The sequence below is a fragment of the Anolis carolinensis genome, unplaced genomic scaffold (genome assembly GCF_035594765.1).
Source record: "Anolis carolinensis isolate JA03-04 unplaced genomic scaffold, rAnoCar3.1.pri scaffold_13, whole genome shotgun sequence".
Taxonomy (NCBI): domain Eukaryota; kingdom Metazoa; phylum Chordata; class Lepidosauria; order Squamata; family Dactyloidae; genus Anolis; species Anolis carolinensis.
The window spans coordinates 3,647,415-3,670,899 of NW_026943824.1; the positions used below are offsets into that span (position 1 = coordinate 3,647,415).

The following is a 23,485-nucleotide window of genomic DNA, read 5'->3' on the forward strand; positions in this document are numbered from 1 at the left end:
ATTTGCAGCTCGGTTGTTTTAAATGTGATGTCTTGAGATCCCGACGGAGTGTCACTAGAGGGCACTCAAACAGCTGCGAGATCTTTAAGGCGTTTTACATCCGTGGGGTCTCCTGCAAAAACCCCGCTCCAGAATCGAAAATGGCCTTTTATGTTTATAGTTTTGCTTCTAAAATGGAACTGCTGTGAAATCATAAACCATAATACAAATTCTGCAGGAGGATTTATGGCTCGCTGGGGAAGTGTCAGGCACGAAGTTTTTGCGGCTGTTTGGACCCACTGTTATTTCTCTGTAGGAAAACAAAAAAAACAATAAATTTTTAAAATATATATTTAGGAGAAAATATAACCAGGCACATTTTTCTCTCCTTTGCCTTCCCTTCTGCAGTTTATTGAATAAGCTGGTTGTACAAACAGCTGTCTGGTTACTGATTCTAGGCACTCTTCCCGTAATACATTTTTTGGAGTTTTGTGAGCATTTTCTTATAGGGAGGAATTTCTGGCATAAGCAAAAATTTCTTAGACTTTTGAGCTCCTTTTATTGCTTTCTTGAGCCTCTTTGAGTCTCTTTGTGGAGAGAAAAAGCGAGGTATAAATAATCATAATAGTAGTAGTAATGGTAACTGTAATAATAATAATAATAACAATAATAATAATAATAATACAGTAGAGTCTCGCTTATCCAATATAAACGGGCCGGCAGAACGTTGGATAAGCGAATATCTTGGATAACAAGGAGAAATTAAGGAAAAGCCTATTAAACATCAAATTAGGTTATGGTTTTACAAATTAAGCACCAAAACCTCATGATATACAACAAATTTGAGAGAAAAGGTAGTTCAATATGCAGTAATGCTATGTAGTAATTACTGTATTTACGAATTTAGCCCCAAAATATCATGATATATTGAAAACATTGACTACAAAAATGCATTGGATAATCCAGAACGTTGGATAAGCGACTGTTGGATAAGTGAGACTCTACTGTACTTGTAAATTTCTTAGACTTTTGAGCTCTTTTTATCGCTTTCTTGAGCCTCTTTGAGTCTCCATGTGGAGAGAAAGAGCAGGGTATAAATAAACAGTAGTAGTAATAGTAATGGTAACTGTAATAATAATAATCATCATCATCATCATCATCATCATCACCCAGTCCTAGACACTTGGGAAGTGTTCGACTTGTGATTTTGTGATATGAAATCTAGCATAACTATCTTGTTTGCTGTGTCATACAAATAATAATAATAATAATAATAATAATAATAATAATAATAATAATAATAATATGGAGCCCCCAGTGGTGCAGTGGGCTAAACCCTTGTGCCGGCAGACTGCTGACCTGAAGGTTGCCAGTTCGAGTCCAACCCAGGGACAGCGTGAATGAGCTCCCTTTATCAGCTCTAGCTTTATGCAGGGACATAAGAGAAGCCTCCCACAAGGATGGTAAAACATCACACATCCAGGCATCCTCTGGGCAACGTCCTTGCAGATGGCCAATTCTCTCACACCAGAAGCGACTTGCAGTTTCTCAAGTCACTCCTGACATGAATAATAATAATAATAATTAATAAGCAACTGGAAAGGTTGACACAATACGAGGATTTAAAGATCGAAGTGCAAAGACTCGGGCACAAGCCAGTCAAGTTGGTCCCAGTGGTGATTGGCACACTGGGTGCAATGCCTAAAGACCTTGGCCAGCACTTGGAAATAATTGGCGCTGACAAAAATCACCTTTTGTCAGCTGCAAAAGGATCTTCACGCGTTATTCGCCGAGATATCACAGTCTTAGACACTTGGGAAGTGTCCGACGTGTGATCCAAGACAACATCTAGCATGGTGATCTTGTTTGCTGTGTACTAATCTTGTGTATCAAATAATAATAATGATGATGATGATGATGATGATGATGATGATATGAAATCCAGCATATCTATCTTGTTTGCTGTGTCATAAAATAATAATAATAATAATAATAATAATAATAATAATAATAATAATAATAATAATAAACACAGTCCTAGACATGTGGGAAGTGTTCGACTTGTGATTTTGTGATATGAAATCCAGCATATCTATCTTGTTTGCTGTGTCATACAATAATAATAACAATAATAATAATAATAATAATAATAATAATAATAATAATAATAATAATAATCACACAGTCCTAGACACTTGGGAAGTGTTCGACTTGTGATTTTGTGATATGAAATCCAGCATATCTATCTTGTTTGCTGTGTCATACAATAATAATAATAATAATAATTTCTTTGCCTTCTGTGACATTGATTTCATGTTTCTTTGAACATCACCAAAGGTTAGATTCTATCTTTCACCTGACCATTTGCTTTAGCTGTAGTCCAACTCAAATGCTTCCTTTCCTTGATCCATTTGGGTTGACCAACAGCTAGAGTATTTGTGTCAAATACAAGATCCATGGGCAAATCTGGCCTTGTTTACATGGTTCCATTGCCTTTTGGGTTCCTCCCAGCATCATCCTCTTTGATATCCCCTTTCTTAAGAAATGACTTTTCCGCAACTTCCCATCCATCCTTTCTGTTGGCAGCTCTCCCATATGCAGGGAGACTTGCAGGAACCCATTGGTGTCATTTTCATGGAATCATTAGATGGCAATCTTTGCTATGGAGGTCCAGAACATGCCATGCCTTTGGACCTTGCTTTCTAGCTAAGCGGAGTCACGTCTACTTCTGTCCTCTCCTTTATTTTGTGGATGCCAACTTCTCTGCCAAGCATTTTCTGAAGGCGTAAGTTTAACTTCACTGTTGTCGCACATTGATGGGAAATTAATCAGCTATTCTAGGATCTGGCTCATCACTTAAACTGCTATAAATATATTTCACCTCTCGGGAAAAGTGCAACATGAAATGTCTCCTGAGTAGTGTGCTGAAGAAAAGCTGACACCATTCAGTAATGACTTGGCCAGAATCAGAGTCCAGTGATGTCAGAAGACTGCAGTACGGAATTAGCTTGGTGCAGTTTCCTTTTATGATGCATGCATAGAAAGTCCCAGGCATTAGGTTCTGTTTTTTAAAAATTATTCTACTGTACAGTCACCTTGGGTAATTTGTTCACAGAATCATTATGTAATAAGTTCCAGGAGCAAATTGGTTGAGTAAAATGACCTGCACTGTCCTATGCTGAGCTTCTTAATGTCACAAATGCAATCCGTAGAAGCAACTTCTATCTTTTAAGGTCATTGAGAAATAAATATCACGTTGGTTCTTCTGTCGGCTTATTGACCCCGGCTGATCCTAATTGGTGACATTTACAACTCTTGCAGGGTTATCATGATCCCACGAAAACCAAAGTGCTCCACTTCGGCATGAACCCAGCCAGCCTGGCCAAGCAACAGCGTCTTGAGGAACATCAACGGCTGAAGGAAGAGAACGAACGCTTGAGACAACTGGTCCTACGAGAAGGAGGCTCTGTCCCTGAAAGAGTCGAGGGAGCTGTCACTCTCCAGTCGAGCCAAGAAATTGCAGGTTTGTCTTCGCCTCTGTCATCTTATTGATTCCTCATTTCGAATTGTCCCAATGTTGTTGAATCCGGTACCAAAAGTAGAGCATTTCAGAGTGACTTTTGACCTAGAGTTGGATTAGAAAAAAGACATTACCTTGTTGTCTTTAAGCCTCTCACACTGTGTTTTTGAGAAGTTGTCTAATGGTATGTTATAATTATTTATTGACATGGCACTCCTTTCCTACAATCTCATTCTCAGTATAACCTTATGAAGACTAGGAGACAGCATCCAGCCCCAGATCACTCAACGGGGTTTATAGGTTAGATCAGTGGTTCTCAACCTGTGGGTCCCCAGATGTATTGGCCTTTAAATCCCAGAAATCCTAAACTGGCTGGGATTTCTGGGAGTTGTAGGCCAAAACACTTGGAGAACCACAGGTTGAGAACCACTGGATACCCTTGGTGCACCTCACAATAAATGTGGATAAGTTGGCACCAAATGTAGAAAGTTTGGAAACCAAAGCTTCAACTTGATCAGCATGTATGGATTAGAGCAGTGGTTCCCAAACTTATTTGGCCTGCTCAGTGCCCCCTGGAAAGGGGCGTGGCTTAGAGGTGTGGGCGTGGCTCCTGCTCAAGAGGGCGGGGCTGAGCCTCTCCCCTAGTCCAAGATGCAGGGCTGGGAGGGAGAGGTGGGCGGGGCCACAAATTTATTTATTTATTTGTTTACAGTATTTATATTCCGCCCTTCTTTCTCACCCCGAAGGGGTCTCAGGGCGGATTACAATGAACACATATATGGCAAACATTCAATGCCAACAGACAAACAACATACAGTATAGACAGACACAGAGGCATTTAACATTTTTCCAACTTCACGATTCCGGCCACAGGGGGAGCTGTTGCTTCACCGTCCACTAGAGGCTGTACTTCCTCATTCCTTTCCTCGTGTTTTTGCTGGCAGTTTTATGGTGTTGTAAATTAGTTAAATTTGCCTCCCGCATAAAGCGTACCTAAATTTCCCTACTTGACAGATGCAACTGTCTTTCGGGGCTGCATAGGTCAACAGCAAGCCGGGCTATTCAATGGTCGGGGGCTTAACCCGACCCGGGCTTCAAACTCATGACCTCTCGGTCAGTAGTGATTTATTGCAGCTGGTTACTAACCAGCTGCTCCACAGCCCGGCCCTAATGGGGGGCCAGGACTGGGCTGGGTGGAGTTACGAGCTCTGAGGCAGGGCTGAGCTTCTATCCCTGTCCCGTGGGGCTAGAGGGGGGTGCCTGACAGGGCTGAACCTCTATACCCTGACCCCGTGTTCTAACAAGCGCATCAGGGGAGGTATACAGAGGCTCAGCCCTGTCTCAGGCTCTTGGGAAGAGGCCCGCCCCCACCCCTAGCCCCGCCCTTTAGTCCTAAAAGGCCTCTCAGGAGAAATAGAGGCTCAGCCCTGTCTTTCGCTCTTGCGAACTGGCCCCACCTCCACCCCTAGTCCTAAAAGGCCTCTCAGGAGAGGTATTGATATTGGGGAGGGAGAAAGTCCCTTGATTCCATCAGCTTTGCACATTGCTCCCGTGGATGAACAGAAACAAAGCCATGATGGTCCATGGATGCAAGCACAGGGTGGGAGGAGATCCAAATGTTGTTGGAAGACCGTAAGCAAGTTCTTGAGCTTTGCGGGATTCTTCATCAGCGTGGGAGATTGATGTGTCCATGAAAGTCCTTCCTTGAGAGTTTACTAGTAATGCCTCAGACTTGACAAGCGAGGGACAGAGATCATCAGGACGTACACAAGGGCCTTGCTCTTGTGAGAGTAGCGTTACTTATAAAAAGCCTTTTCTAGGTCTGAAAAATTGTCCAGATTGCCTTGTCACATCAAGGACTTTTCTATTCCAGGTTAAGCTATAAAGTCTTGGCAGGTTGAATTTGTTATAGACTGATACATTGGAAGGAGCTTTGGCTGGAAAAGCCAAGTATAGGAGGATAAATCACCTTGGGATGATAATCTCTGCATCCTCTTTATATTAATCATGGGCAGTTCTCCTCCTCAGCAGTTTGTTCTTCACTTCAGTTGGTCAGTTGGGCACTCTTTTGGGGAATGAACGGAGCCGATGAGACATAGAAGGCCAACGTATTGCTTTCCTCAGCTTTGGAGGTGGAACTTCTCCCTGGAGCAGATGGGCAACGTCTGCCTCTTCGGTGGCATTTCCAGGTGCCCAGCGAGCAAACAAGTGGAGTGTTGGGTCAGAGGCACTAATTTACCGCTGAGCAGTCCTCTTTAAATCACGCTAAGTGGGACTCTCTGCTCCGCCTAGCGTGTCTTAATGCCTTCGAGGCCCATGGGGCTTGTTTGTGTTTTGAGTTTACGGTGGGCTGGTGCTGAGTCACATTTGATTTTGCCTGCATGTGACTCGCTGTAGTGACACCGCAAAAATCTGGGCATCGGTGTAGGCACTGCTGGAAACGCTGTGTTGCCCAATGGAGCAGCAAATCCTCCCTGTGAAACTTGAAATACGAAGTCATGCTTCCCTTTAGTTCTGCTGGGAATTCCTAGCTGGAGTGTTGTACTATTGTACTTTGGAAAGCATGCTTCTACGTCTCTCTGGTATGGGTTTTGTGTTCCAATGTTGATTCAGAACAACAACTTGTGGTGAGTGACGAATAGCATCTGTATATATAAAAGGGTAATGAAATTTCGGCCTAGGGCAAAACAACAAAACTACACATCCCAGAAACACTAAACTTGGCAGCACAACCCCTCATCCATGCCTCTACGTTCATACAACAAAAATAAAAGAAAAATTAAGTCCTAATTAGAGGGAGAGGAATAATTGTTTTCATCCAATTGCTGCCAGTTAGAAGGCTACTTGGTCTCCTAGCAACCCACTCAGCCCAGGGGACAGGCAGAGTTAGGCCTCACTTAGGCCTCTTCCAACCCCTCATCCATGCCTCTATGTTCATACAACAAAAATAAAGTCCTAATTAGAAGGAGATGAATAATTGTTTTTATCCAATTGCTGCCACTTAGAAGGCTAAGCTCCGCCCACTTGGTCTCCAAGCAACCCACTCAGCCCAGGGGACAGGCAGAGTTAGGCCTCACTTAGGCCTCTTCCACATTGCCTATAAAATATAAATTATCAGATTTTAACTGGATTATATGGCAGTGTAGACTCAAGGCCCTTCTACACAGCCATATAACCCATTTATAATCTTATATTATCTGTTTTGAACTGGATTATCTGGACTCCATACTGCCATATAATCCACTTTAGTGTGCATTTTATACAGCTGTGTAGAAGGGGCCTCATATAATCCAGTTCTAAGCAGATAATATAAGATTATAAATATAATATGCAATAATTACTGTGATATAATAATACAGAACAATATAATCTCTAAAATCAGGACAGTAAATAAAGAGCAACACTCTGAAAGCATAAGCCACAGCAACGCGTGGCCGGGCAAAGCTAGTATATATATAAAAGGGTAATGAAATTTCGGCCTAGGACAAAACAACAGAACTACACATCTCAGAAACACTAAACATGGCAGCACAACTCCTCATCCATGCCTCTACGTTCATACAACAAAAAGCTCCAGCTACTCCAGAAAACGGCCAGGCTTTGAGACTACAAGGTTAGTCACTGCTATTCCACCTGGCCAACAAAGGATTCCCATAAGCCACAGCAACGCGTGGCCGGGCAAAGCTAGTTACTCTTATAAGAGGTTTGTGATGTGAGGCAACACAATCAGGTGTCCTGTAAACTCACTTGGAGTGTAGACCGATTCCTTGCAAGCTCTAGGAACCCATAACATAGCCATCCTCCTCCCCACAATGTTGGGAGGAGTTAGTTATTGCTCATGTTGAGACTGTTGCTTTGAATTATTGCCTCTGGCTATCCCAGTGACACCATGGAGTGTAATTGGCTCTTATGAAACCCATTCTCTCTGAAGTCTGAACCTTCTGATTCATCATTCATTGTTGTCATTTCTCCCAAACTTTCCTTTAGCCATGTATCTGCCTCCTCCTGACCTCTCAGAGTTTCCTTCTCGTGCTAGACTTCCTTTGAAGCGGTTCCCTGTGTGAGAGAACTGGCTTCAGGCCTTCCTGTGCATTGGGCAGTCTAATCCCATTAAAGCCTTATTCTGCCAAATGTTTGGAGGGGGAGAGGAGTAGTTGTCTAAATAACTCACATCAAAGCTTCCTACCCTCTTGTTTGTTTGTTTTCTGTTATTTTTAATTTTTGCATTCTGTCTGTGAGAGCTCTAGCACTCATGTTGTGCTTCAAGACTTTCCAGAGGATTTTGGCTGGTCATTGTGAAAAGCTGACTAAGACGAACTTGGAAACCCTGTCTTATTGCATTGCAATGACACCAAAAGTACCATTACCTTTGAGCAACTTCTGCTGCCTGAGATACTGCATCTGCCTTGTAGAACCTCTAAACTTCTCAAGATCTGCCTTGTAGAACCTTTAGACTTCTCAAGATCTGCCTTGTAGAACCTCCAAATATCTCAAGATCTGCCTTGTAGAACCTCTAGACTTCTCAAGATCTGCCTTGTAGAACCTCTAGACTTCTCAAGATCTGCCTTGTAGAACCTCTAGACGTCTCAAGATCTGCCTTGTAGAACTTCTAGACTTCTCAAGATCTGCCTTGTAGAACCTCTAGACTTCTCAAGATCTGCCTTGTAGAACCTCTAGACTTCTCAAGATCTGCCTTGTAGAACCTCTAGACGTCTCAAGATCTGCCTTGTAGAACTTCTAGACTTCTCAAGATCTGCCTTGTAGAACCTCTAGACTTCTCAAGATCTGCCTTGTAGAACCTCTAGACTTCTCAAGATCTGCCTTGTAGAACCTCTAGACTTCTCAAGATCTGCCATGTAGAACCTCTAGACTTCTCAAGATCTGCCTTGTAGAACCTCTAGACTTCTCAAGAACTGCTTTGTAGAACCTCTAAACTTCTCAAGATCTGCCTTGTAGAACCTTTAGACTTCTCAAGATCTGTCTTGTAGAACCTCCAAATATCTCAAGATCTGCCTTGTAGAACCTCTAGACGTCTCAAGATCTGCCTTGTAGAACCTCTAGACTTCTCAAGATCTGCCTTGTAGAACCTCTAGACTTTTCAAGATCTGCCTTGTAGAACTTCTAGACATCTCAAGATCTGCCTTGTAGAACCTCTAGACTTTTCAAGATCTGCCTTGTAGAACCTCTAGACTTTTCAAGATCTGCCTTGTAGAACCTCTAGACTTCTCAAGATCGGCCTTGTAGAACCTCTAGACTTCTCAAGATCGTCCTTGTAGAACCTCTAGACTTCTCAAGATCTGCCTTGTAGAACCTCTAAACTTCTCAAGATCGGCCTTGTAGAACCTCTAGACATCTCAAGATTTGCCTTGTAGAACTTCTAGACATCTCAAGATCTGCCTTGTAGAACCTCTAGATGTGAAAAGTGCATTCTAATGCAATGATCTTTTAGTCTCTCTCTTTGCACTGCTTTTTGTTTTGCTGTTGGTTTTACTTCAGTTTTACTCTGTGCCTGTTAAAATCGGTATCAGTTTTACACCAGGTTTTTATTATGTGCTTATATTTGATGGTTTTAACCTCTGTTTTGTGAACTGCCCAGAGAGATTTAGCTACTGAAAGGCATAGAAATGTAAGTACTTCCACAAATACATAAATAAAAGATTCTAATGTGAATTGAAAGTAAATGCTGAACGATATACATGATGGAAGCTGGACTCTTGACAGGCTCAGTCAGTTAACATCAATGCAGTGAGAATTGGCTGTACAGGTAAACGACGCTGTTAATTTTATGGCTTTGTTTTAATAGATTTGTGTATTGCTTTGAAAAGCTATTAAGGGAGAAGCAAATACATTCGCTGCTCTTCAACGTAAATCATTTAGCACGCTGGACTAAAATGTCTGCTTACCGCGTTGTCATCTCAACCTGCAAAATCTCCAATGTGGATGGCACTTCGCCTGCGCCAGCTTTGTGATGCCCAGTAAGCTTGTTGTGATCCGTAGAACTTTAAATGTAAGCTTCAGTGGGTTGTAATTACAGCAACAAAAAAAATAACCAAGAAAACATTAAGGATGGTAATGCCGATGGGTTTGGAGTATAATATGTGGAGTGCTATTAAAACCACGCCGTGGATGGGGATGCACCATGTTTTCGCTGACTGTGGTTCTGGGTTGTGGGTTAGTTAATAAGGGATTTTTTTTTTACGACGGGCACGATAGCTCATTAAATGTGACTCCATTAAAAAGCAAGGTTACGCTGGACTCTTTTCAGTGCAGCCGGTGGAAGCCGTATCATCGTTTTGGCAACGTGCCACGGGGTTCATTGATGCTTTCCTCTCATTTGCTCCGTAATAGCCTGCATTAAAATGGACGGCATGGCGAGTGAGGAAGAGCACTTTGAATGGTGTTCCCTACGAACAGAGACTCTCCCTCATTTTCTATCCTTTTGTGGCCCGAAAGTGGCAAACGGAGTGGGACGGGACTTATTAAATGGTTAGAACTCCGTTATAAGAAGGAGATAAAATAGACCTTCACAGTTTTGGACCTCATGATGATTACCGTTGGCTCCTGAAGCAGTATTGGCTGAAATCAGGTTACTATGTGGATGGAGGGGCTCTCCCAAATTTGTTTGCCCTTCAAAGAAAAGTTTGAGTAGCACATTTATATATATGCTAGCTGTTCCCGGCCACGTGTTGCTGTGGCGAAGTCTGGTGGTATGGGAAATAAAGTATTAAGGAATTGGTGGTAGTTAAGGTAAAAGTTTCCCCCTGACATTAAGTCCAGTCATGTCTGACTCTGGGGGTTGGTGCTCATCTCCATTTCTAAGCCAAAGAGCCGGCGTTGTCCGTAGACTCCTCCAAGGTCATAATCTATATATATAAAAGGGTAATGAAATTTCGGCCTAGGACAAAACAACAAAACTACACATCCCAAAAACACTAAACTTGGCAGCACAACCCCTCATCCATGCCTCTACATTCATACAACAAAAAGAAAACAAAAATAAAGTCCTAATTAGAGGGAGAGGAATAATTGTTTTTATCCAATTGCTGCCACTTAGAAGGCTAAGCTCCGCCCACTTGGTTTCCTAGCAATCCACTCAGCCCAGGGGACAGGCAGAGTTAGGCCTCATTTAGGCCTCTTCCACACTGCCTATAAAATACAAATTATCTGATTTGAACTGGATTATATGGCAGTGCAGACTCAAGGCCCTTCCACACAGCTATATAACCCATTTATAATCTTATATTATCTGCTTTGAACTGGATTATCTTGACTCCACACTGCCATATAATCCACTTCACTGTGCATTTTATACAGCTGTGTAGAAGGGGTTTCTTGATTGAGTCTATCCATCAGGAATGTTGTCTTCTTCTTTTCCTACTTACTACCTACTTCCTACTACCTTATCATGAATTATTGTCCTTCCTTGTCTTCTTATGATAACTCCATCCTATGTCAATCTCAGTTTAGTCATCTTGGTTTCTAAGGATGGCTCAAATTTGGATTTACTCTAGGACTCACTTGTATGTCTTTTGAATAAAAGCTAAAGGTTTCCCCTGACGTTAAGTCCAGTCATGTCTGACTCTGGGGGTTGGTGCTCATCTCCATTTCTAAGCCAAAGAGCCAGCGTTGTCCGTAGACACCTCCAAGGTCATGTGGCCATTGGCATGACTGCATGGAGCGTCGTTACCTTCCCGCCGGAGTGGCACCTATTGATCTACTCACATTGGCATGTTTTCGAACTGCTAGGTTGGAAGGAGCTGGAGCTAACGGCGGGTGCTTACTCCGCTCCCAGGGTTTGAACCTGGGACCTTTCGGTCTGCAAGTTCAGCAGCTCAGCGCTTTAACGCACTTCGCCACCGGGGCTCCTGTCTTTTGAATAGTTCATGGTATTTACAGAACTCTTCTCCAACACCACATCTCAAGTGCCTTGATTCACTTCATATCAGCTTTTTTCACTATCTAGCTTTCACAACTTGGATGACATAAACAATTCTAACTTTACAATTCAGTGGAATCTCTTTGCTTTTCAAGATCTTGTCTAGTTCCTGCCTTTCAGAGTCATCAAAGTCATTCTGAATTCTTGACTGCAGCCTCCGTTCTGATTAATGACTCAGCCAAAGTATGGGAAACCGTGAGCTGTTTCAATGTCTTCATCACTGACAGTTCTGTAAGTCCTCTGTGGCCATTATTTTTGTTTTCTTCACGTCCGCTGGTAAACTTGCCTCTGTGGCTCCCTCCCTTTACTTTTATTGCTCGCTGCTTGGGCACAACCCTCCGTGGAATTCCTTAGTTGCTAGTGAGCAGGTCTACTGTGCTGCAGATCAATCTAGACAATTAATTTCTGTCAGAAAGTGACAAGGAGAGAAAGCAAGGCAAACCCTTTGGAAGTATATATTAGTCATGTCTTTTTTCCAAGCATCAGCGTTGTGCCTCTGCGTGGGAGAGGAAGCCGGAGCATTTGCGTGGTGGTTAGGGTTGCTTTACTCAACGCTTTGGATGCAACTCTCTGTAATGGTCTGATATTCCCTTCCCTATTTTTGGTCTTCAAGCACAATACACATTATCTTCACATTTTCCTTCTCCAATATTTTAGTTCTGGAATGAGTTAGTGTCGCCTTCTTCCCTTTATCCAGAGAAAGTCCACTCATCGGTTAAATGGATAAGAAAATACAGAGGTGGATACTATTATTATTATTTTATTTTATTATGGCACAGTAAACAAGATAGATATGCTAAATTTTGTATCACAAAATCACAAGTCGAACACTTCCCAAGTGTCTAGGACTGTGTGATTATTATTATTATTATTATTATTATTATTATTATTATTATTATTATTATTATTGTATGACACAGCAAACAAGATAGATATGCTGGATTTCGTATCACAAAATCACAGGTCGAACACTTCCCAAGTGTCTAGGACTATGCAATTATTATTAGTATTATTATTATTATTACTATAATTATTATTGTATGACACAGCAAACAAGATAGATATGCTGGATTTCGTATCACAAAATCACAGTCAAACACTTCCCAAGTGTCTAGGACTGTGTGATGTATTTTCGGATGATGCGTGCAGATCCCAGTTGGGTGGCCTTTTGCAGTTGGCAGATCGTAATTTTGTCAATGTCTGTCGTTTCCAAATCCCGGCTGAGATCTTTTGGCACGGCACCCAATGTGCCCATCACCACCGGGACCACCTGCACTGGTTTCTGCCAGAGTCTTTGCAGTTCGATCTTGAGGTCCTGAGAGCGGCTGAGTTTTTCCTGTTGTTTTTCGTCAATGCGACTGTCACCTGGGATGGCAACATCAATGATCCAAACCTTTTTCTTTTCCACAACTGTGATGTCTGGTGTGTTGTGTTCCAGAACTTTGTCAGTCTGGATTCGGAAGTCCCACAGTATCTTTGCGTGCTCATTTTCCAAGACTTTTGCAGGTTTGTGATCCCACCAGTTATTTACTGCTGGCAGGTGGGACTTGAGGCATAGGTTCCAATGAATCATTTGGGCCACATAGTTGTGCCTCTGTTTGTAGTCTGTCTGTGTGATTTTCTTACAGCAGCTGAGGATATGATCAATGGTTTCATCGGTTTCCTTGCACAGTCTGCATTTTGGGTCATCAGCTGATTTTTCGATCTTGGCCTGAATTGCCTTTGTCCTGATGTCTTGCTCCTGGGCTGCAAGGATCAGGCCTTCTGTCTCCTTCTTCAGGGTCCCATTCGTGAGCCAGAGCCAGGTCTTCTCCTTATCAGCTTTTCCTTCAATTTTGTCAAGGAACTTTCCATGCAATGTTTTGTTGTGCCAGCTGTCAGCTCTAGTTTGTAGTGTGGTTTTCTTGTGCTGATTTTTTGTCTGCTGTGCTTTGAGGAGTTTCTGATTTTTGACTTCAATCAAAGCAGGTTCTTCACTTTGCTTTACATATACTGCCAGGGCATTATTATTATTGTTATTATTATTAATAATAATAATGATAATAATCACACTTCTGTGACTTTCCTTGGCTTGCATCCTCTTCCTTGGTTTGTAACTGAATATGGGATGACGCAAAATGAGCTCACCTCTTCCTGCTCAAAATACAAATGTATCCTCCCCAATGAACTTTTCCTTATGTCTCCAAATTTCCAGCACCGGAAAAATAGTAGGAATCCTTCACACTTAAATGCTTTTATTTGTTGAGTTTACATTCCTCTGGTCACTTTCCCTGGCTCTTCCCAAAGTTTATCCTCCCCAATGAACTTTTCCTTCAGTCTCCAAATTTCCAATACTAGGAATCGTTCACACTTAAATGCTTTTATTTGTTGAGTTTGCAACTCTTTGGCCACTTTGACTGGCTCTTTTCATACAATATATTTCCATGTTCAGCTGTGTTTTTCAATCCTCAGTTGGTTTTAAGTTATTGCAATGGTAGAAATTTGGAGATGGAAGTAACATTTCATGCAGAGGCAGACCACTGATGGTTTCAAGCAAGGGCAACGATCTCCTTTTGCCTCCCAACATTGCCGCGACTGAGACAACTCTTGAGATATTGTCTGGATATTGTTTTAAGTGGCCTCTTGCAAAGCAGACAAAAGCCTTTGCAGCCCTTTAGTTTTGTCGAGAACTTCTGCGGAAAACTTCCTCATGTGATTGCAGCCGTGGCGAGCCCTTGTAATAGAGATTATTAATTGGAATTAAATTGGGTAATGAATTAACATTAAAATAATCTAATCTTGTTGAAGTGACAAGTTGGAGACAGTAGAATTAGTCACTGTCCAGTCCGCCTGCTCCGCTGATGAGTGAATGAGAGAGAGAAAAAGAGAGCGCATGTGTGTGCGCATATGGCCTTTGAGCATGACAGAAAGCGAGGCGGCTGGATGCCATTAGGAATGAACGTGGTTGGCTTCTGCTGTTTCCTTTGCAAAAGGTAGAAGGAGAAATATCCAGCCAGTGAGTTGACTAGTTTTCTAGTTGGCAGGTAAACAAGATGCTGCAAGGAGCAAGAAGTCCTATCTGGTTTTCCATTTCATCTGAAAACAAACGCCTTAGGCTAGCAAACAAATAATAGGTGAGACTTGAAGAAAGAAGTGTCAGATGGGAATGTATGAGGTACAGATAGACCTTCTTCCTTTTCCTCTTGAAACAACATTCTTCTTGAGTTCTGCTCTACCAGCAAGAACTCCAGGGACTGTTTTTTCAAGATGTTACAGCTCTGAACAGCATTGACTTGTTTTGGACATTGTAGAAGAAGGCGTTCGATATAGTAAATATAGTGTCTAGATCGCAGAAAGTGTTCTGCCTTGATCAGTCATAACCTGAAATAGCCTTGTGTCTAGTTTTGGGCAACACAATTCAAGAAGAATATGGATGAGATAGATGTCCAAAGAAAGGCTACCAAAGTCATCCAAGCTTTGGAAACTATAAATCCCTCAAGAAGCTGGGTATGTTTTGTTTGAAGAAGGTTAAGAGCAGTGGTTCTCAACTTGTGGATCTCCAGATGTTTTGGCCTTCAACTCCCATAAATCCTAACAGCTGGCTGGGATTTCTGGGAGTTGTAGGCCAAAACATCTGGGGACCTACGGGTTGAGAACCACTGGTTAAGAGGGACAGTGATGGCCATGTGTAAATAGTGGGTTGCTGTGAGTCTTTTGGGCTGTCATTGCTTAAAACATTTCTTCTGTCACCGTATATACTCGAGTATAAGCTGGCCCGAATATAAGCCAAGGCACCTAATTTTACCACAAAAAAACTGGGAATATTTTATTGACCCGAGTATAAGTTGGGGATGGGGAATGCAGCAGCTACTGGTAAATTTCAAAATAAAAATAGATACAGTATCAATAAAATTACATTAATTGAGTCATCAGTCAGTTAAATAATGTATATGTATGGATACAGATATGCAGGTACATGGATCTATATGTATATAGGATTTGCAAAGACCTGCAAACATATGAGGGGAAAATTCATATATAAAATTAATGTAAATAGATAGATACAGATATATAAGTACATAGGGTTTGCAAATGCATGCAGGGGGTTAATGCCTATATATCTGTAGGAGAGTTTAACAAAGATTTCAGGGGAAAATGGATATATATATATTTTCTTCTTGACTTGCAAGGGCGTCTTTCCCTTTTCAAAACAGAGCGAGGGAGGCTTTGGAAAAGAAAACACACTGATAAGGGAGGATAAGAGAGAAATATATGGCCTCCAGGTTCTGTTGCCCGGCCTTGACCTAAACCCCATTATAAGCCGAGGGAGGCTTTTTTAGCTCAAAAAAAGGGCTGAAAAACTCAGCTTATCTTCGAATATATACGGTACAGTAGAGTCTCACTTATCCAAGCCTTGTTTATCCAAGCCTCTGGATAATCCAAGCCATTTTTGTAGTCAATCTTTTCAATGTATCATGATATTTTGGTGCTAAATTAATAAATACAGTAATTACAACATAACATTACTGCGTATTGAACTACTTTTTCTGTCAAATTTGTTGTGTATAACATGAAGTTTTGGTGCTTAATTTGTAAAATCATAACTAATTTGATGTTTAATAGGCTTTTTCTTAATCCCTCCTTATTATCCAAGATATTCGCTTGGATTCGCTTTAGTTTGGATAAGTGAGACTCTACTGTACTTAGTTTTGACGTTGAAAAAGAAGAGCTACTGAGTATTTTACGTTGGAACAACGAGATCTCTGTATGCTATATTTGATGTATTTTTGCTTTCTGCATTTGTCATCGGAGAACTACTTTGCTACTCACGTATTCGAATACTTTACAAGGATTTAATTAATTTTTGTCTTTTAATGGATACTCTTTTGTTTCCATTCCATCCCCTTCTGGGACTGGAGAGGATGATTAGTTGCATTGATATTGCTGGGGGGGAAAAGCAGCGGGGCAAAAAGTAGCAAAATATCCTCAAAAGCTTAATAGATGCTGCCCAAGGTCGCATCCTTTGTGAGTACATTCTGCAAAGTCCTCCACATCTTTGTGTCGGCTCCGGCTCCAAAGCGTTCGAAACATGTCTGTCTCTAGAGTAAAGCCATGTCGTGCTTCATTGCCAGGCAACGGCCCAAAGTTGAAGCGAGCTCAGAAGAGCTGGGCTGGAGGAACCTCTCTGAAGAAAGCCCGAACATGTTGGCAAAGGCCTTGACAAAAATGCCTTGGCTTTGAAGGACACCAGTGTCACTCCACTCACTTGGTGAAGGCGAATGTAGAATCTGTCTGTACATTCGGGAGAGACAGAGGTTGCAGATAAAAGTCAGTCGCATAAAACAGAATATCGTTTTATGAGATTTAGAGATGGGCTTAAAGGAAACCTCAATAAACACCGAGAACTGGGAAGCCCTAGTTCTTGAGCCAGTAATGCTATGGATTTTGAAGAGGTACAAATAAAGGGCAAAAGGGAAAAACCTGCAGAGAGGAAGACAGCTCCTCAAGCAAACCCTTCTGTAAAGAAGTGTGTTTTAATTTTGATTTATAGGTGTCATGTTTAATTTTGTTTTAAAAGTAATGTTTAACTATGTTTAAAAGGGTAAGTATTAGTTACCAGTGCGTGGGGAATGGTAGCCAGCTCAGCATTCTGAGGCAGGTTACCATAGTAACGAGGGCGGAGCCAACTGCCGTTTGGAGGAAAAGGAGGGAATGTTTTAAAAAACAGTTTAGTCTGTGATTTGAGTCACAGGGAAGACACTGGTTCCAGGTTAGGGAAACCAGGGAAGCTCAGATCTCTAGTTGTGTCAAATCAAGCAAGTTAAATGACTTGTTTAGGTTTATTCTTAGAGCCTGAGTAATAAGGGGAAGCAATCCCAGTTAGATCCAAAGTGATCAGTTGATAGCTTTGGTTGTAAGAGAAAAAAAAGGTTTAGACTGCTCAAGTAAAGTATTTTGAAAGTTGGAACACCTCAACATATATTTGCAACCATTATCTAAGTGCCTTTAAAGAAGTTACTGTAACCACTAAGCTCTATGCCTGAAATAAACTTGTTATTATTCTTTGAACATCCAAGCCCCTGTCACACATATATTCTAGACTAAGTAACGCTACCATCTAAAGTGAATAAGAAGAAAAGAAAAAGAAAAAAAATTCCCCTCTGCCTGAGATCTCCACATTTGGCGGCAAGCGGTGGGATAAAAAGATTCCCCCCTGCCTGAAATCACCACAATTTGGTGGCAGCGGTGAGATCTAAAAAGATTCCCCCCTGCCCACATCACCACACCTTCCATCTGGAAATCTATGTCAAAGACCATGCAGATCCAGAATAGATATCTACAGTCATTTATGGACCCATCACCAAGATTCTACCCTTTGAAGGCAATTATACTTGGCCATGAGGAATTACCTACAGCTTTAAACTACAGGAAAAGGAGAACGTTAGGAAGAACTTCCTAACTGTGAGAGCTGTTCAACAGTGGAACTCTCTGCCTCGGAGTGTGGTGGAGGCTTTTAAGCAGAGGATGGATGGCCATCTGTCGGGAGTGCCTTGAATGCAATTTTCCTGCTTCTTGGCAGGGGCTTGGACTCAATGGCCCACGAAGTCTTTTCCAGCTCTATGATTCTATGGTAAAGATGATCCTTTACAAAAAGGGACACCTGTCAATCCCACTACAATACAGAAAAGTCAGGTTGTGAAGCGTGGTTGGTAGAATCAACTGCCCACCTTTTTCTTATAAAGGACATTGGATGAGGTAGATATTGATCTAAGACAGCAAGAACCTCATCATCTGAAGCAAACACCCAATATATGTGTAACACTCCTGGCAGCGTGAATACCGGGAACCAACACAGAGGCCAATAAACAATCTAATATCTTTATTAAAGCAATTAAAGATTCAAACAAAATTAAGCAGAATAGATAGTCAAGCAGTTGACCTTTTAGAAAAGATCAAAATTAGTCCAAAAGGTGAAAGTCTTATGTCCAGTATTAGAGTTCAAAGTCCAAAGTCCAATAACCGAAACACACTCAAACTTACTGGAAGTTTGAGTGGGGAAAGAAGCAAAGTTCCTCAGGAAATTACTTGAAGCAATAGTCCAAAGCAAGGTTTCAAGGCAAGGCTAGGGCTGTTCGTGATGGATCTGAAACACAGTCCAAACTTGGCAAGGGACGAGTCACAACGCCCGGTCTACTCGAGAGTAAGCGCACCAACGGGCCGCTTGGAAGCTTAGGAACAAGAGACGATGTATTCTTCATTCAAAGTTAAGTTGACACTGCGACAGAGATTCTGGGCGCAGAACTTTTATTGAAGTTCCAGAGCTCCCCCAAAGCTGGTGCTTGACTCCCCAAATCTTCCCAAGAGAAACGAGCTGCTAACAACGACATGCCAGATGCCTGCCTCCCCAATTCTTCCCAAGGGAACTGGCGTAGCCACAATCGCCCCGCTCTGCTAATCTCGCACTTCTCCTTAAAGTTTGTCTTAGAGAACGGTCTGTTTTGAAAGTAGCTCTTCTATCAAACTCCAAACTCCAGGGATCCAGGGAGAGCCACCACCACCTCAAGGGCATTCCTAATTGGCTCTGACATGGCAATGTCAACAGGAGACATCTGGAAAGGAATTGAATCTTGCTGAGGTGGGAAAAAACCCAAATCCTCTTCAGTTTGATCAGCAATGACTGTGGCCTCAGGGGCCAAAGGAACCTGAGACATCACAATATGGAACCGCGAAACCATGAAATGCATTAGGTCTCTGTGTTTTCTCAGGCAATGAATAATCAGAGGTGGTTTTTGCTTATTCCTTTCTCTGAAATATAGCCCACTGTACCTTATGTCCATTGGCAGTCTCCCATCCAAGTACAGACCAGGGCTGATCCTCGTTAGCTTCCAAGATGAGATGAGATCTGGTGGACTTATATACCCCTTAATTGAGAAGAAATTCTTCATATTTTTTATTCAGCCATAAGGTTTTGAGTTTTGTTTCATTCGAATAGCCATTGCCAGAACCATCTCTGTCCTAAAGATGCTGTTTGTTAAGAGTCAGAGAGATGCTGTTAAATCCCCAGCACAAAATAAGAGACGATATTTCCGTGGATGTTTTCAAGACGAACAGAACGAGCTTTCAGGTCCCTTTACTGCTCATTACGTTTTCTCTTCTTGAAGGCAAAACCGCCTCTGGCAAAGGAGAGATGGATGGTGCTACTTCAGAAGCTCAAAGGGACTGGCTTGACAGCTAAGGAGAGCCTCTCTCTCCCCCTTCCTTGTCTCCTCTAACCTGCCACGCTCCCCAAATACAGGAAGACTTCCAACTACCGTCACAGTTTGGGAGCAAGGAACAGCCGTTCTCCCTCAGTCCCTGGCCTCTTCAGGCTTGGTCCTGCTTTGCATTCACATACTTTTGCAGAGTTGTCAGAATTGTCACTGCTTTCCCCATTCCTTGGCACAACTGTATTACCCTTAGACCTCCTCGGAAATCCAATTCCTCCCAATATCCAAGGCTAATTATGCCTGGAATGCTAGAATTTTAGAGTAGGAAGGGATCCTAAGAACCACAAGTTCAACCTTCTTCCATTCAAAAAAACCTAGGAATCATGCAATGTCATTGGTCTTTCTAACTCAACACTGTTTTTTTCTTAGTGCCTATAGACCAATACCAAAAAAAAAGGGGGGGGGAGGGAATGCTAAAGAATGCTCAAACTTCCGTACAGTGGCCCTTATTTCCCATATCAGTAAGGTAATGCTCAAGATCCTGCAAGGCAGACTCCAGCAATACATGGAGCGAGAGTTGCCAGATATCCAAGCTGGGTTTAGAAAAGGCAGAGGAACAAGACACCAAATTGCCAACATCCGCTGGATAATGGAGGAAGCCAGGGAGTTTCAGGAAAACATCTACTTCTGCTTTATTGACTATTCTAAAGCCTTTGACTGTGTGGATCATAATAAACTATGGCATGTTCTTGGTGGTCTGGGGAGACCAAGTCACCTTGTCTGTCTCCTGAGGAATCTGTATAAAGACCAAGTAGCCACAGTCAGAACAGACCACGGAACAGGAGACGGGTTCAAGATTGGGAAAGGAGTGCGGCAGGGCTGTATAGTCTCACTCTCCCTGTTCAACTTGTACGTAGAACACATCATGCAACATGTGAGGCTTGACAAATCCAAGGCCGGAGCTAAAATGGCTGGAAGAAACATTAACAACCTTAAGTATGCAGATGATACCACTCTGATGGCCAAAAGCGAGGAGGAGCTGAGGAGCCTTATCACCAAGGTGAAAGAAAGAAGAAAGTACAAAAGCTGGGTTGCAGTTAAACGTCAAGAAAACCAAGATCATGGCAATGACACCTATTGATAACTTGCAAATAGAGGGAGAAAACATGGAGGCAGTGACAGACTTTATATTTCCAGGGGTGAAGATCACTGCAGCCAGGAAATCAGAAGACGTTTCCTTCTTGGGATGAAAGCAATGGCCAACCTTGACAAAATAGTGAAAATCAGAGACATCACACTGGCAACGAAGGTCCACATAGTGAAAGCAATGGTATTCCCCATAGTAACCTATGGATGCGAGAGGTGGACCATAAGGAAGGCTGAGCGAAGGAAGAGAGAGGCTTCTGAACTCTGGTGCTGGAGGAAAATCCTGAGCGTGCCTTGGACCTTGGCAAGAAGATCCACCCAGTCCATCCTCCAGGAAATAATGCCCAATGTCTGCTCACTGGAGGGAAGGATACTAGAGGCAAAGCTGAAGTATTTTGGCCACATCATGAGGAGACAGGAAAGCTTGGAGAAGATCACGATGCTGGGGAAAATGGAAGGAAAAAGGAAGAGAGGCCGACCAAGGGCGAGATGGATGGACGGTATCCTTGAAGGAACTGGCTTGACCTTGAAGGAACTGGGGGCGGTGACAGCTGACAGGGAGCTCTGGCCTGGACTGGTCCACGAGGTCACCAAGAGTCGGAGACGACTATACGACTGAGAGAGAGAGAGACCATAGTTCCCAAACTTTGATCTTCTGGCTCTTATGGACTTCATCTCTCAGAAGCCTCAGCTAGCTTGGCCATCAGTTAGGACTTTTGGGAGCTCAGGCCCAAAACATTTGTAATACAAAAGCTTGGGCAATGCTGCCATAGTGTTTGGAGAATCTCGGACAGACCCTCTCCATGGACTTGCACGGGTAGTCTTCAGCATATAAACTACATACTGTTCCAGGGAAGGTGCCCTCCACCATAACACTTTCCAGAGAAGATAATAGTTGTGTGTTTTTTTGAGATAGGAAGTCATTATTGGTTTTTGGTTTCCTCCCTGGATGTGCTGTTTGCAGGGTCCTGGACCTTGCTGTTGGCGCCTCGGTTGGCGCCATCCATTTCCCTGTCGGAGACCAGCATGGCCCAGTGTTCCCCAGCTGTCCTTCGCCCGCAGTGGGTTTTGCGCTGGAAATTGCCTCTCAGAGCCATTAGCATCACAGCCGCGGCCTTTGATGAGGAGCGAAGTGCTATAAGGGCTGCCGGATTGTACACAATTGAAAATGCTCTTTCATTCATCAGCAGGAACGAGAAGAAAGACTTGTGCTGATGTCTCAAATCCAGGCCGACACAAATTCCCTGACATTAGAAAAACCAGTCTGCCAACATGGCAGAGCACGAGCGGGTGGGAGGGGAGCCTTAGATCTTTGCCCAGCAGGTTGTCTCGGCATTGTTTCTCCTGGAAATCAAAGCCTCGTGTCTTGGGGAACAGCAAAGCAGGGTGAAACCTATTAGAAGATGAGTGTAAAATGGCTGGATGTGCTGTATTGAGTCTTATAATTTTGAGGAAATAAATCTGAGGGGGGGGGGGATCTATTTCCAGTAGAGTTTGAGAGACGAATTTCCTGGCATTATTCAATATGTGCGCTATAGGTCCAAGGGCAAGGGCTTTAAATTCCTCGGAAGCACAGGATCCATCTGATCTTTGAATCTAAGCAGGGTAAGTCCACATTAGTCCATTAGCTGTGCCCGGCCACGCGTTGCTGTGGCAAAGTCTGGTGGTATGGGAAATAAAGTATTGAGGAATTGGTGGTAGTTAAGGTAAAGGGTAAAGGTTTTCCCCTGACATTAAGTCCATTATAAATGGGTTATATAGCTGTGTGGAAGGGCCTTGAGTCTACACTGCCATATAATCCAGTTCAAATCAGATAATCTGTATTTTATAGGCAGTGTGGAAGAGGCCTAAGTGAGGCCTAACTCTGCCTGTCCCCTGGGCTGAGTGGGTTGCTAGGAGACCAAGTAGGCGGAGCTTAGCCTTCTAACTGGCAGCAATTGGATAAAAACAATTATTCCTCTCCCTCTAATGAGGACTTTATTTTTCTTTTCTTTTTGTTGTATGAACGTAGAGGCATGGATGGGGGGTTGTGCTGCCAAGTTTAGTGTTTCTGGGATGTGTAGTTTTGTTGTTTTGTCCTAGGCCGAAATTTCATTACCCTTTTATATATATACTAGCTGTGCCCAGCCACGCGTTGCTGTGGTGAAGTATGGTGGTATGGGAAATAAAGTATTGAGGAATTGGTGGTAGTTTTCTCCTGACATTAAGTCCAGTTGTGTCCAGCTGCACACTGAAGTGGATTATATGGCAGTGTGGAGTCAAGATAATCCAGTGCAAGGCAGATAATTTAGGATTATAAATGCGTTATATAGCTGTGTGGAAGGGCCTTGAGTCTACACTGCCATATAATCCAGTTCAAATCTGATAATCTGTATTTTCTAGACAGTGTGATTGAAGCGGCCCTGGGCACCATTAAATGGCTGAGTGGGTTGCTAGGAGACCAAGTGGGCGGAGTCTGGCCTTCTAACTGGCAGCAATTGGATAAAAACAATTATTCCTCTCCTTCTAATTAGGACTTTATTTTTGTTTTCTTTTTGTTGTATGAACGTAGAGGCATGGATGAGGGGTTGTGCTGCCAAGTTTAGTGTTTCTGGAATGTGTAGTTTTGTTGTTTTGTCCTAGGCCGAAATTTCATTACCCTTTTATATATATAGATAGATATTAGAACGTGGATGGGAGGCTACCAACACATCCCAGGTGCCATAGACTCTGTTTCAG

The 23,485-nt window shown here is 42.6% G+C and overlaps 1 protein-coding gene across 2 annotated transcripts in view; it reads left to right on the forward strand.

Annotated features, from left to right (window-relative positions):
- Window positions 1-23,485, forward strand: part of mad1l1 (mitotic arrest deficient 1 like 1) — a 527,237-nt gene that overhangs the window by 274,088 nt on the left and 229,664 nt on the right. For both annotated transcript variants that reach the window (XM_062964141.1, XM_062964142.1), the window contains one exon: window positions 3,301-3,502. In XM_062964141.1, coding sequence (XP_062820211.1) covers window positions 3,301-3,502 — 202 coding nt within the window. The remainder of the gene's footprint in view (window positions 1-3,300; window positions 3,503-23,485) is intronic.